The sequence below is a fragment of the Candoia aspera genome, chromosome 3 (genome assembly GCF_035149785.1).
Source record: "Candoia aspera isolate rCanAsp1 chromosome 3, rCanAsp1.hap2, whole genome shotgun sequence".
NCBI lineage: Eukaryota > Metazoa > Chordata > Lepidosauria > Squamata > Boidae > Candoia > Candoia aspera.
In genome coordinates, this window is record NC_086155.1 from 113,046,885 (window position 1) to 113,062,328 (window position 15,444).

At 39.4% G+C, this 15,444-nt stretch overlaps 2 protein-coding genes across 2 annotated transcripts; both read right to left on the reverse strand.

Annotated features, from left to right (window-relative positions):
- Positions 1 to 6,776: 6,776 nt before the first annotated feature.
- LOC134494654 (protocadherin gamma-B1-like) lies at positions 6,777 to 9,457 on the reverse strand. Its single transcript, XM_063299904.1, has one exon. The coding sequence runs from the start codon at positions 9,210 to 9,212 to the stop codon at positions 6,777 to 6,779; it is 2,436 nt and encodes an 811-aa protein (XP_063155974.1). The 5' UTR covers positions 9,213 to 9,457.
- On the reverse strand, positions 9,377 to 15,384 carry LOC134494655 (protocadherin gamma-B5-like). Its single transcript, XM_063299905.1, has 2 exons — positions 12,964 to 15,384; positions 9,377 to 9,511 (listed from the first exon to the last, which is right to left on the reverse strand). The coding sequence occupies exons 1-2, from the start codon at positions 15,382 to 15,384 to the stop codon at positions 9,377 to 9,379; spliced, it is 2,556 nt and encodes an 851-aa protein (XP_063155975.1).
- Between the last annotated feature and the right edge of the window lie 60 nt (positions 15,385 to 15,444).

A 15,444-nucleotide genomic window follows, 5' to 3' on the forward strand; every position in this document is an offset into this window, starting at 1 on the left:
TCATCAGGAGGCCGGAAAATTCCATAAGGAAGAACAATGTCATTTTAGCTGAAGAAATCTCATGCAGTTTCTTTTTTGGCAGCTTCAGTATTCTCCCTTTTCTTTCCCTGTTTTCGGTTTCCCCAATCTACACAGTACTGGTGAAACAGTCTCAGAGTCAGAAGTCGATTTCCACCACTGTCTGTTTATGAGGTTGGCCAACAGCGGCACTGTGAGGCTCAGAAAGAGAACTGCAAGGAATGCTGCTGCTTTTCTGCTTCCAACCAAATACAGTCTGAACATCATTATAGGTTGATACTTAACAATTATATTTATACTTGGACTTGAGTGGTGGAATATTTAGAACATTGTGGTTATGATTTTGGAGTCAGTACTTCTTTCCTTTTGCCCAGGTCAATAGTTTTTAATGTAATTTCTTGCACTGTTTCTGTGGTCTAGGGGAAAAGATGCAAGTTATATTCCAGAGAGCTTTATGGGTGTGGTATCCAGTTTGGTTTAAGGCATCAGGTTAGAAACCTGGAGACTGTGAGTTCCAGTCCTGCCTTAGGCACGAAGCCAGCTGGGTGACCTTGGGCCAGTCACTCTCTCTCAGCCCTAGGAAGGAGGCAAGGGCAAACCACTCCTGAAGAACTTTGCCAAAACTGCAGGGACTTGTCCAGGCAGTCACCAGGAGTCAACAGTGACGTGAAGACGCACACACACATACACATTCAGTTCCCTAAACTGGGAAGGTAGCTATAGCTAAGGTATCTATAGAAAAGCATATGCATTTCTATAGCTACCTTTGAAGTCCTGCTCACCCAGTGCTGGCCTCACCTACCCACCTAGACTTCACTTACCTACTTGTGAAAAGTTTTTTTCCTCTTTGCATTGTGTGTCTTGGAAAGTTCTTACTGGGAAGAACAAGAACAAATTGCAGACGGATACTGGTCACAGAGTACAGACTTGTGAAGCCAAGTCAATAACATGTACAGTAATTGTCAATGTTTCCATATTTTTAAAATATTCATTTCAGACTTCCTGTTATGTTAGAGCAGGACTGCATCCAAGGCCTTTGCTGCTGTCTCCAGTGTCCTTCCAAAAATTGCTACCAGACTATAATTTTTAATGTGGCAAAGGGGGAAAATTATCCAATACATTCTATTTTTGTATTTTGTAATGTATCTTGTATTGAATTAAACGTAAATATATCTTGACTGTATCCACTTCTTTGTTCTGATCCTTCCTAGTTCTAGGAATGCAGTTCTGATTATGATAACAGAGGCCAAAAGAAGGGTGTGCATTTCTGTGTTAAAGTATTAAGAAAGAAAATTGTGATCCTGGATAATCAACATACTTTTTTTGTTTCTTTACTCTAACTGATGGTGCAGCAGTAGCTCAATAACATTTGCAGATAAGAACTAACAAAATCTCTGCCTGAGGTTTCATATATTTCTCTTGACAATGAAGGCTAACTTTATGTACATTTGTCAAGTCACCAAGATGCTGTGGGTGCTTAAGTAGATTTGTAGCACTTATAGAAAACTGTAAGTGATTGTCTTGACCAATCAATGTTCAGTTATTGGGTACTGAGATAAAAGAGAAACCCAGCTGCTTTTGCAGCGCCACTTCCTGCTTGCAAGCTGGACTTTCCTATTTGCAAAAAGTCTTGTGACTGGAGCATCTCACATGCTCAGCCCCTTGACTGCGGGGGCGGGGGAATCAGAATTAAATAAATAAATGATGTTCAATTTGCACAGTGAATGCATCCAAGCCCATGTTTGGAAGTGCCCTCAACTGATTTCATTTTTACTGATTTCATTTTTCAAACGATATCTTTAAAAATATGATTAAGATATCTCAGCACATGTTAAAGATATGCAGTTGCAGTTGCAATTTCAAAAGCAACAAAGCAGGGGAAGGCAACCTTTTTTTAGCAGGTGGTGATATTCAGCCCTTTGGGGCTACATAGAGAACATGTTGAAAGTGGAACTGAGATGAAGCAGGATTGGAATGAAAAAGTGACACAAGAAGTGAGTGGAATACGTGTGATTATACTGAAGTAATAGTATTTTAAAAATTTTAAAAATAAACAGCAACTTAAATTTGATTTAACTTTATTATTAAACATCACCCAAAATAACCTCTGAAACTTTCTCTGTTTCTCTATGCCTATCATTATCCCTGAGGTCTTATCCATGCTGCCAGATTGTCTCACGACCAGCACGGACCAGCAAAGTTTCAGAGGGCAGGATTATGTCACCCTGCACCCATCTGCCAGCCACTACAAATGTGACCTCCTGGCACTTCATTCTACTATCAAAATACTGTTTTCTGGTTCTTTTGGCTCAAGTATTGCCTGATGCGCTTCACTCCTTTCAAGACCATCCGTGCACTGAGGCAACTTCACAGAAGCTCCTCCCTGTATTTTCCTACTTTTCCTGAATAACATCTGCTACAGGATTAATAACATCTGCTACAGGATTTGTTACACCAAATCTACCTATAATGTTTATAGTCCTTGCTTTATATGCAGATCTTTCCTGGTTTGAAACTCAGCCTTTTTTTAAAGTATGTTCACTGTTGTACTCTCAAGTAACTGGGAAATGATAAAATGGTGGATTGCTGGATTTATTAAAAAAAAATTCACTAGTATATAAGACCCTCTCCCAGGAAAGAAAGCAATTGGCCATTGCTTTCCAGGAAGAGAGAGGTGGGCGGGAACAGCAGCAGGGGAACTGTCCAATTTGGTTTGGACCAAATACCTTGCAAGCTGCTGCCCAAGCATTTCAGTCGCAACAGGATTTTCTGAAGCTGATTTAAAGTCAAGCTGGTCTGAGCACACGACTGGAGCAGCTTAAAGGTATGGATATGCCCTGAGTCTCTTTGTGTGTCTGCAACGTAGACTTCTGTTTTTAAAAAATGTTTACGTTACAACAGAACAGACACTTGCTACAGTTTTGGATTACTGTATGTGGAGTGAGAAGCAGCACCTAATCTTTTCCCTGCATCTTTTTAAAATTCACATATATCCCACAACTATGCAGTTTTTTGAAAGAAAAAAGGACATCTTAGGCTACAATGAAGTTTTGTTCATTTTTTTTTATAACAACTCTGCAGTGATGGGTAGGGTGTGTTTGTGAATTTTTATTTGGAAAGGGGTGGGGAGGAAGGCGTTTTTGGTTTTTGTCCTTGCAAAGTCAGAAACCACCCATCCATTCAAAGGAGACAGGTACTCTGTGTACAAGGCAGCCTTCAGCTTCTCTCCAATGGTTTGGGCCGCATTCTAGAAGAGTGTTTCCCAACCTCAACAACTTTTAAGATATTGGCTGGCTGGGGAATTCTGGGAATTGAAGTCCACACATCTTAAAGTTGCTGAGGTGGGAAACAGTGGTCTAGACTATAGCTGGATCACTGGGGACAGTATGTAGCAGCTTTGGGACAGATGTTCCCTCTTAGGTTGGCAGAATGGGGCCTTTTTTGCCCTCTGTATACTGTCCAAACAATAAGTGAACAATTTGGCTTTGTAAAGAAAATATGGCTGCAAAAGCACAATCTGTCTGCCGAAACAGGCTCCATGTAGCTTTGGAGAGGAAGAAAGACTAGAGCATGCTGCTGGGCCTCCTGGGGCATTGACATTCTGAGTATAAGAAATGCCAAACTAGCTTTTCCAGGGGCATTGATGTGAGAAATCTGGTGTGGAGAATCTTTTGAGGCCTAGCTGCCTTCATCAGTTTGCAAGCTTGATTGACATACTGTAAAGGCTTTTCCCAGGTATGCCTAACCACTGTACAAACATGGCCTGGCACCAGCTTGTTTCAATTGTGTCAAACTGAAGTTGTACATAACTGTACCAGTGTAAATATACCAGCAGGTTATTCAAGTAGGGTGTTAAAGTAATGTTTCCTTTACTCCTACCCTATCCAAGAGCAACATCAAGGCCTGTGGAATGTCTAAGATTTTGTTTCCCATTGCATTGGAGGAAAATCAAGTTATTGGTCAGTTTATTTATTTCTTATTATAAATTTCTTATTTATTTCTTTGGCATAAAGTGTAAACTAGACAATATAAAATTAATCCAGCAATTTTGTATCTACAATACTAGGTTTTAGGAGTCTTAAATAAATTTATCATAAAATATCCATGAACTAAATCTATAACTAAATCTGTAAATTAAAAATTACAAGCAGGTAAATACTGTAAGTCTGAAATTTATATAAATAAGAGACTAAAATGTATAGAGTTAAAAGTATCAATGAATAAATATGTAATTCTAAGATCTACCAGCTGCTTTAAAATTTACTGAACTAACTTAAAATAACCAAGCTCTAGCTTGAACTTTAGAGATATTGGGATGGTAACCAATCCAGTTAAAAGATGTGTTAGTTAGTATATTTTATAGTAACAATATTAGATACTAAGATCGAACTATAAATATAGGATATTTCTAGCTCAATTAACACTTAGTAGATATTAATTCAACATATTTTATATGTTGATGCAAAGAATTTGGCTACATTATTTGTAATAGTCCATTATCCAAAACTAATAAATGGATATAGAATGGATTTGTATGGAGTAATGGATACATTACTTAGCAGTAATGGATCAATGATTGAACTATGGATATCTCTATACAGGTAGTCCTCACTTAACAACCATTTGTTCAGTGACGGTTCAGACTTACGATGGTGCTGAAAAAAGCAACTTATGACCAGTCCTCACACTTACCGTCACAGTGTTCCTTACAGTCAAGCGATCACGATTTGGGTGCTTGGCAACTGGTTCGCATTTATGACAATTGCAGTGTCCCTTGATCACATGATTGCCATTTTTGATCTTCCTGGCCAGCTTCTGGCAAGCAAAATCAGTGGGGAACTGCATGATTTGCTGAATGACCACGTGGTTTGCTTAATGCCTGCAGTGATTTGCTTAACAACTGCCACAAAAAAGGTTGTAAAATTGGGTCAGATTCACTTAATGACTGCTTCACTCAGCAACCAAAATTCTGGTCCTAATTGTGGTTGTTAAGCGAGGACTACCTGTAGTATGTGCAGTGGGAAAGAATATATTCCATAGTTTCTTATTGGCCATTACCATGTGGACACAAATAGTCAAATTACTATAGTGAGTCAATAGAAGTAGGATATGCCTTGCAATGGAAACAGCAAATTTTAAACCAGTTTTCAACAGATTCAAAGATACAGGAGAGCGCTTTGGCTCAGCAGTGAGAAAAGGCCTTCTGGTTCACAGTGTGGACAATTAATAGGCAAGTACTGTATAGCACATCCTTGATTATCTCAGTCAAGGTTGTACTGATACAAACAGGGAGTCTGGGGGTATATGTTTCTAATGTCTTGACCAAGTGGAATGTAATACCTGCTCAACTAAAATGCAATGCAATTTAGTAGTGATGTAAGCTGCAGTGCGCTTATGGTCTGTTTTCATATATCCTAAATCTGTCTTTTGGGAAAGGAATCCCAGAATTGTTTTTCTCATTTTAACTGTGCATACTGCTTCAAGGTATGTCCATGAGAAAGTGGCATAAAATATATTAAATAAAAAAGAATATTCCAAAAAATACATTACATTTCTAGCAACTGCAGCAAATATAAGACATAAGGAAATTTCATTTGTAATAAAGCTATCAGTTGCAAAAAGGGAATAACTATACTGATTTTCCACATTAAATTTGGTTTTAGTCTGCAGCATGGATAATCAAATTCCATGCATTATGGTTGCAATTTGTATTTTGTTGCTATATGTAAGCCAGGGGCTTATTACAGCCTGATTGATTTCTGAGATAATACTGGTTCTTTTGCTATACAAGTTGTTATTTCAGTGGAATTAAACAATGCAGTAGTGTATGTTATTGGCATTCTTCTCTTTTTTTTTTTTACCTTTAAATTGTAAGTGGCTTTCACAACTTTATCAGGAAATGTATTATAAGTGAGGAAGCAAGGATGGAAGAGAACCCAGCTTTTAAAAAATTATGTTTTGTGCTCTTATATACCACTTGTAAGTGGGGAGTAGACTTTATAGAACAGCTCTAATTTGCTCCTTCTACATTTGTCAAATTTGATTAGTTTATACTTCAGATGTAACTGCGGTGCATTAATTTGTGTAGTGCAGAGGTGATTTGAGACAGGTTTAAGCTATAACTTGTCTGAACATTTGATAAAATGGGACACCATACTTACCAATTTTTTTTAACTGAAAAGAATTATATAACTAAATACCAGCATACACTGTTGGTCCACATTATACTTACTAAATAATGTATATGAACTATTGTGAATGCCTGAAATGCTTTCTGCAAATTACTACTGCTACTATTGCAACAATTGCTACTGGGGAAGCATAAAAATCCAAAGTTATTTTCGCTCATTTAATTTGCTATTTCATTCAAGGCACTCACATGTTATCTGAACTTTCATTTCACTAAACTTGAAAGATCTATTAAAAAAAACATCAAAGCTATGGTGGTTTGAGTTTCACATAAAAATCTGACTTTCTTAACCATCTTTTTCTTATACATAAACATGCACACAAACTAGCAATATATTTTCAATTGGAAGGAGACTACAATTCCTCCAAAATCGAATTCTGAAATAACTACCATTTATAAAAGGCATGTTAGACACCATTACAACTGTAGAGGTTCTTCAGTACAATGAAGCAATGAGCAAACAGGTGAAGGAACTAATAAGATAAAGTAAAATGTATATATACAATCATAGAATCAACCATTTATCAAGCATCTTTTAAAGGGTAGTTAGACTACAAAGTCACTACTATTAAAAAAAACTCACCAGATTAGTTTTATCGATCTCAGAATTTGGGATATTGCTTCCATTGATGGCCAAAAGGACATCAGAGTTTTGCTTGCATGAAATATATTCGGCAGTTTGAACTTTGGGTACTGGAAAAGTGACTTCATGTATCTTGGACTCAGAGGATAAGCAAAGCTGATAGGAATAAGGGATTGTTCCTTCCTCATAATTTGGTGGAAATATAATAGCATTGCTTGAATGGGGAACGGGGCCAAAGCACGGAAGGAATTTCAGATTCCCTGACTGTCGGAGTTTCATCATAATGACCAGAGTTACAGTCAAGAGGAATAGAAATGAGATCAAAGTTAAGGCCAGCACTAGGTAGAACTGCAGCTCAGACTGATGCCCTGAATCAGTGATTTGGTTGTTTATTTCTGGCAGTGCCTCTTGGAAGTTTTCAGCAAAAACCAGACTGAGACTGACTGTAGCAGAGAGCGGCGGCTGCCCGTTATCCTTTACTAAGACCACTAGCTTCTGCTTCAGAGCGTCTCTTTCCAAAAACGTCCGCAATGTCCTGATTTCACCAGTGTGAGCACCAATTGTGAAGAGCCCTGGCTCAGTGGCTTGCAGTAGATGGTAGGACAGCCACGCATTGTGCCCAGAGTCGGCGTCCACAGCCACCACCTTCGTAACCAGATAACCCATCTCTGCTGAGCGAGGCACCATGTCAAAGGAGGCCGAGCCCTCTGCTCCTTGAGAAGGATACAGAATTTGAGGGCTTTGGTCATTTTGGTCCAGGATGAACACCTTCAATGTGGCATTGCTGCTGAGAGGTGGGGAGCCTGCATCTTCAGCCTTCACTAGTACGTGAAACTCTCTGAGTTGTTCATAGTCAAAAGACCGCTGAGAATAGAGAGTGCCAGTTTCTGAGTTAATGGAGAGGTAAGATGGGAGAGGGAGCTCCTCTATTTTGCTCGTGAGGATGGAGTAGGTGATCCTAGCATTACGGCCAAGATCGGGGTCTACAGCTTTGATGCTGAAGATGGAGGCGCCAGCAGGATTGTTCTCTGGTACACAGACAGCATAAGAGGGTTTCTCAAAGGCAGGGGCATTATCGTTGATATCTGAAATCTCCAGTGAGATGGTTTTCTGTGTAGAAAGAGGGGGGGTACCTTTGTCTGTGGCTGTGATTGTAAGATTGTACACTGGGGTGCTTTCTCTGTCTAGGGGACCATCTGTAAGCAGCTTATAGTAGTTATTAGCTGCTGATACTATTTTGAACGGGGAAGCATTTTGTAAATGGCAGCTAACCTCCCCATTGTCCCCTGAATCTCTATCGTTTATATTGATAAGAGCTATTAATGTTCCTAGTGCAGAATTTTCAGGTATTTCCCTGGATGAGGAGGCAAGAATGACTTCTGGGGCATTGTCATTCACATCTAATAGCTTTATTTCAACATTACAATGAGCTACTAATCCACCTCCATCCCTTGCTTCCACCGCTATAGTATACTTTCCTGTTTCCTCAAAGTCCAGCTCTTCCCGAACTGATATAATTCCATCTTCTGGATCCAAGTCAAATTTACGATGAGTGTTATCAGCAATATTTCTAAAGTAATAGTAGATCTGTCCATTGGAACCTTCGTCTCTGTCTGTCGCTTTCACTTGTATTACAGTAGATCCCTTTGATGTATTCTCTTTGAGGCTGACCATATAGAGTTCTTGACTGAAGATGGGTGAGTTGTCATTGGCATCTATGACCCTGATCCATATTTTAGCTGCTCCAGTTTTTGCAGGATTCCCTCCATCAACAGATGTAAGTGTTAAATTAATACTACTTTCACTTTCACGATCTAGCTGTTTCTTTAACACTAATTTTGGATATTGCTGTCTATTTTCCACCTGTCTAAATTCAAGAATAAAATATTGGTTAATTGTTAGATGATAATCCTGGAGCGAATTTGTCCCAATATCAAAATCTTCTGCTTGTTCAAGAAGAAATGTGGCTCCTGGTAAGGAGGATTCACTTATCTCTAGCTTGATATCACCATTTAAGAAATGTGGTGCATTATCATTAATATCTTGGATCTCTACTGTTATATAAAATATGTCCATAGGGTTGGCACTCACTACTTCAAAACTGATGGGGCAGAATGCAGTTTCCCCACAGATTTCCTCTCTGTCAATCCTGTCGTTTACATACAGATTCCCATTTTCGGCATTGATGGAGAAGTATTGCTTTTTGCCTAAAGAAAGGATATGCAGGTTGCGATTTCCCACTTCTGCAGTATTCAGTCTCAAATCCTTGGCAAGATTCCCCACAATGGAACCCTTTCCCATTTCCTCTGGAATTGAATAGCGAACGTGCTCCGAGACAGTCTGGCAGAGGAAAGACAATAAGAAGAGGAGAGGTACTTGCCTTTTTACAGACCTGCTCTTAGCTTTGCTCCTGCCGTCCATCCCACTTGCTGTGAAAAGTGCTTTGTGCGATCCAGGAAGCTGAGGAGTTTCAAATTCCCACTAGGACACCGAAAGAAAGGGAGCACAAACAGGGGCCCGGGTTTCTCCTGAGTTTATCTCCATTGCAGTGGTTTTCTTTTCTCAGCCATGGTCTTGCATATCCCTCAGTCCTGCTGTTTGGCTGCGCTGCACTCGGTGACTGGATAGTCAGACCAGAGCGCAGGAAGCCCCATTAGATTTCCAGCTCCTTTCTGAGAACTGTGTTGGCCAACAGCGGCCCTCTGAGTCTCAGTGCAGAACTGCAAGAAGCATCCTAATGAAATAACAATGCTTTTTTCCCATTTTGCTGATGGTGTTGTATGATTATGAAGGACTGCTTGTATAGTTTGCTAAGTAATGTATGCTTCTTGTGTACTTTATCAGTAATAGAAGCAACCTCAGAAAGCAAAAACTATCCAGAATTCTTTTCAGTAGCACTCATAACTTTTCTGAAATCCATAACTGGTGGAACCCTTTATTAGAATGATCCATGTGACAGAAAAGCAAAGTATTTGCAAGTTTCTGAGTGCTCCAGAAGTCTTCCCTGGGCAAGAGGTTAGAAAAGGGGTTCTGGGAAGAAGCAAGACTGTCCAAAACACAGGCCAGATGTTTAAGCCATGAATTCTGCAGTTGAAAGTCCATCCCTAAAAGGTAGTTGTGGACCAAATACAGAGTCACTGTTGTGTGTTGGTGGTGCCAGATTATACCCACTTTTCAGGGAGAAGGGGAAAGATCGTTCTGAAAATGCAAACTAACCTGTTGAATTTTGCATTTAAAGTGAAATTGAGAAATAACACAAACATCAATATCTGGAAATCATGTTTCTTTTATATGGCCTTACTTTATAAACTAATAGTAAGTGTACAATGCACAGAAAGTGTAGGTAAGTAATGAGCATGCTGGTTACATTCATTTGATGTTTTAGTGAAATTAAAACTTCATAATGCATAAATGTATACGTGTGACATCAGAAATCTTTTTACAAAGATGCATGTTCTTGAGATAGATCTATTGCCTGGTTGGGGGATTTTTAATGAAGTTTTGAAAGTGTGCACCTGGATCCTCTGAAGGCTTCGCCATCACAATGCAGGACATAATTCCTTCACACTCCAAATATACAGTGGAGAAACAGAAATAATACTCCCAAGTTGTCTGTCAAATGCAAATTTTCTATTTTTCTGGATTTCTGCTTTCATCTTTTGGAATTCTTGTATAATTGGGAGTATTGTGGGTGCTTTGGAAGTCTCGGGGAATGTAGCTGGGTTTTTTTTTTAGAACACCTTAAATTACCTCTTCGTACAAATCCCTTGGTGGCCAACTCTCTTCTACTCACTGTTATAATGTAGAAGATATAAAATTATATTTACATAACTGCCGAGTGTCGCTGGGAGTCAGGTGGCATATAAATTTAATTATTATTATAAATAATAATTGCAGTTAAACATAACTATGTATTTACTGAAAGCTGAAATTGAAAAGTACAGGCAAGAAAGTTTAAAGCTGGGCCCTATGCAGGGGAACAGAGACTTAGCCCTTTCCAAAGTTATTGCTAAATTGCAATTTTTAATATGATAGAAAGATACTGTGTGGAGTATAATTGTATTAACTGTATTTAATTAGTATGATTTAATTTTTATAACAACCAAATTTATATCTATTTAATTTTTGCCCTGGCTCTGCCTCGTTTTTGAAATCTGCCTTGCGACTTGCCTACCAAAGGAGCTTGTTTCAGAAATGCTGGCACACGTCGATTGAAGAGTTGGAATTCCAATATTTAATTTTTCATAGGTCATGCTACCAAAGTCTCTGTTGCAGCTTCCCAAAACGGTAACTGAGCTAGTGTAAATGCCATCTGAATTAGGAGAAATCTTGAGCGATCAGTCTTTTAAAGTCCTGTTGCAGTTTTATCAGCTACTACAGTAAAATAAAGTTTTTATGGGTAGAATGTTAAGTTTTTATATTTATTTAGTTACAAGATGTTCAAGGAATGTGTGTATGAAAATCCAAATATTTCATTCTACACTCATCTCTTCAGAATTTAATTCCAAATTGCATGAGTCAGCAATGTGATGCAGTTGCAAAAAAGACAAATGCAATTTTATCTGCATGAAGAAAAATGGAATTTTAAATCATGGGAAGTGGTTGCTTAAATTACTTTCCTTTAGTAGGACTCCATCATTATAGCATCATTTGTGGGCGCCCACATTAAGAGGAATTTAGACAAACTGAACACAGGCTCAATGAATTAAAGGATGATCAGGGAAATATAAATATGAAGTATGTTTAAGGTATGTTTTGGCTGAGGAAAATAATTATTTGTTTACTGTCCTATTTTGTGACTCTTGGCAATCAAAATTATTATGAGATCGTTAATATAAGAAGAGAAAGAATAGGATAGCACTTTTCAAGCACCCCTACAGAATAATGGAGAAAAAGGACAAATGTTTTCTCTCTCATTTCAGAATGTATGACATACAAAAATAGATTTAAGTTCTAAGATGTAGGTTCTGAATGTTACAAAGAATATTCTGACACTAACAATGGTTCGACAGTGGAACCATCTGCCTACAGATGTGATCAACTCTCCTTTCTTCCATGTGCTCAGAGGCTAAACTAGATTTCAATCTTCCTAGAATGCTTTAATTTGGACTCTGGTATTTATTTGGAATGGTAGCCAAAATGGCCTGAATCTATGATTCTAAGACCTTGGACCTGGATCTTGACCAATTCTCTTTGATTCTATGATCATAAATCTTGTGTTATCCCCATGACTACAAACCTCTTAACTTTGCATGACCACTGCACTTTTAAATGGAATACCAGCACTACCTGTCATTAAAACTATTGTGAATTTAACTGTGGTTCTTTAAATAAGTCTCATTCACACATCACAAATATAAAGCACTTCTCTAAATGCAGTGGTATAGCTATTGATCATATCCAGGCTACCAGTCTAAGGGAATGGCACTTATAATGAAAAGCATCCAGAAAGCAGAACTTGAAGAGATGTTAGACTCTCCTCCTAATTAGGTATATTAGCATAGGCTATATAGATTTCTGAAGCTTTCTTATTAGAAAGCTTAATATAAATGCAAAAATACAGTATTATCTGGGGAAGCTCTTTGTTCTAGCAAATATTTTGAGACCATAAAATACAATACAAATCTACTTGGATGCAGAAATAGTTAGTCAACCCTTGAAGTAATATGTATCAGCATATTCCTAAAAGCCTTATAAAAAAAACATCTCTCTCATCTGGTATATATGCTTCAAAATTGTATCAGTTGTTTATGCAAGAATATTTTAAATGCTATCCCAGAGTAATATGTCGAAAATGACTTAAAAACCCACTATCGACTTAAATAGAATAAAGGTCAGATTAAAATCCTTAACTTCATGCAAACACTAAGTACTTGGACAAAAGAAATGCAGTACTAAAATTAATATAACTCCTTTTACGTTAAAACACTATGGAAATTCTTTAAAAAGGAAATTCACCTTGCTATTCCACTCAATTGGACAATTCAGATTAATTACTCCATTTTCTGAGAAAGTCATGTTAAATGGCTCAGTGACATACTGCCAAGAAATAAAATTTTAAGTGTTGGAAAGGTAAAGTAGAATGTAATCTACATTGGAATAAACATGTACAGTATAGGCTCCCCTTTCTTAGGGGATGGATTTATGGAATTTGCAATGAAACGATATTTACCTTCCCATTATCCTCCATCTCGTGGTGTAATGTTTTTCCTCCATTGCCTGCAAGAGGCACCTCAGTTTTTTCCCCACAAAGCACATTCTCAGCAATATGAATGTTTGGTGCCAGGAAGGTAACTTCATTCTTCCTGGATTCTGAGGAGAGGCAAAGCTGGTAGGAATAAGGCAGAGTCCCATCTTGAAAATTGGGTGGAAATATGACCCCTGTCGTGGAATGGGAAGTGGGACCAAAACAGGGTAGGAACCTGGAATTTCCTGACTGCCTGAGCTTGATGGCAACGGCCAGAATCACTGTGAAGAGGAATAGGAATGACATCACAGCTAAGGCCAACACCAAATAGAACTGCAGGTCAGACTGATCCTCTGAGCTGTTCATCAGGTTTTTCATCTCCGGAAGGGCCTCCTGGAAGTTCTCAGCAAACACCAGGTTCAGAGTGACGGTGGCTGAGAGAGGTGACCGCCCATTATCCTTCACCAGAAGGACGAGTCTCTGCTTCATGGAATCTCTCTCCAAAAAGGTTCTCGCTGTCCTGATCTCACCCGTATGAGAGCCAACGGTGAAGAGTGCCGGCTCTGTGGCTTGAATCAGGTGGTAGGAGAGCCAGGCGTTGTGTCCGGAATCAGCATCCACGGCCACCACTTTTGTTACCAGATAATCTGCCTCAGCTGAACGAGGAACCACCTCAAAGAGGGAAGAGTCCTTGGATTCTGGTGAAGGGGACAGGATTTGGGGGCTGTTATCATTCCGATCCAGGATAAACACCCTGACTGTAACGTTGCTGCTGAGAGGGGGACTACCTCCATCTTGGGCCTTCACCTGCAGCTGGAATTCCCTGAACTGCTCATAGTCAAAGGATCGCTGGGCATAGATGGTGCCAGTCTCGGAATGAATGGAGATATAGGAGGAGATGGGAAGTTCTTCAATGTTGCTGGTGAGGATGGAGTATGTGATCTGTGAGTTTTGGTCCACATCTGGATCGAAGGCCTGAATCTGGAAGATGGAGGCACCAGAAGGATTGTTCTCTGGCACATAGATGCTGTAGGAAGCTTTCTCAAAGGCAGGGGCATTGTCATTGATATCAGAGATCTGCAGCAAGACGGTTTTGTGTGTGCTCAGCGGAGGAGTTCCTTTGTCAGTGGCTGTGACTGTAATATTATACTGAGATGCTTTTTCCCTGTCCAGTGGTTTGTCTGTCAGAAGTGTGTAGTAATTTTCAGATGATGGAAGAATCTTGAATGGCAAATCGTCTTCTAAATAACAAGATGCCTTCCCATTATCACCAGCATCTCTGTCATGCACATTGATGAGAGCAATAACTGTCCCAGACTGAGAATCTTCCAGAATTGGACTAAAAACGGATGCGAACATCATTTCTGGCACATTATCATTCTCATCAAGAACCCTTATTTCTACTTTACAATGGGTCATTGATCCACCTCCATCTTTTGCTGCTACTGTCATCACATATTCTCTGGTTTCCTCAAAGTCCAACGGTTCCACGAGGGAAATTATTCCACTGGTTGAATCCAGACTGAATTTCTTATTTGCACTCAATGGTATATTGCTGAAATAATACCTGATCTGTGCATATGAACCTTCATCTTTATCCAAAGCTACAAGCTGCAGCACAAGGAACCCAACTGCCACATTTTCCCTCAGACTGACTGTGTAGATTTCTTGGGTGAATATAGGTGGATTATCATTGGCGTCGGTGACACTGATCCATATTTGGGCTGTTCCAGTTTTTCTGGGTTTCCCCCCATCCAGTGCTGTAACTGTCAGCTGAAGGGTTGGTTCAGTCTCACGATCGAGTGGCTTCTGCAGTACTAAATCTGCAAATTTATTTCCATCCTGACTCTCTTTCACATCCAAGGTAAAGTAAGGGTTGGTGCTAAGATGGTAATCCTGTAAAGCATTTGTGCCGATATCCGGATCTATGGCATTCCCAAGAAGGAATCTGGTGCCTGGTTGGGTTGTTTCAATTATCTCCAACTGGATTGTGCTACTGAGAAACTGTGGTGCATTGTCATTAATGTCCTGTATCTCTATTTTTAGATGGTGAATATCTAAAGGATTTTCAATAACCACTTTAAGATTAAGAAGGCACAGTGGGGTTCTGTCACATATTTCCTCCCTGTCTATCCTGTCATTCACATAGAGGTTTCCATTTTCTGCACTGATTCTGAAATACTGCACCTTGTCCACAGAGAGGGCATGCATTTTGCGACTTGCCAGTTCTCTGAGATTCAGTCCTAGATCCTTTGCCAGATTCCCCACTACAGACCCTTTTGACATCTCCTCAGGGACCGAATAATGAATCTGCTCTGAGACGACCCGGCAGGAAACCGACAACACTAAGAGCGACAGTACTTGCCTTCTGATTGCTCTGCCATTCTCTCCTTGGCCTCGCTCCATCTCCTCTACGATAAAGTAACTGCCTCAGATTCTCTTCGGAATGCGGGGAATCTCGGCTAG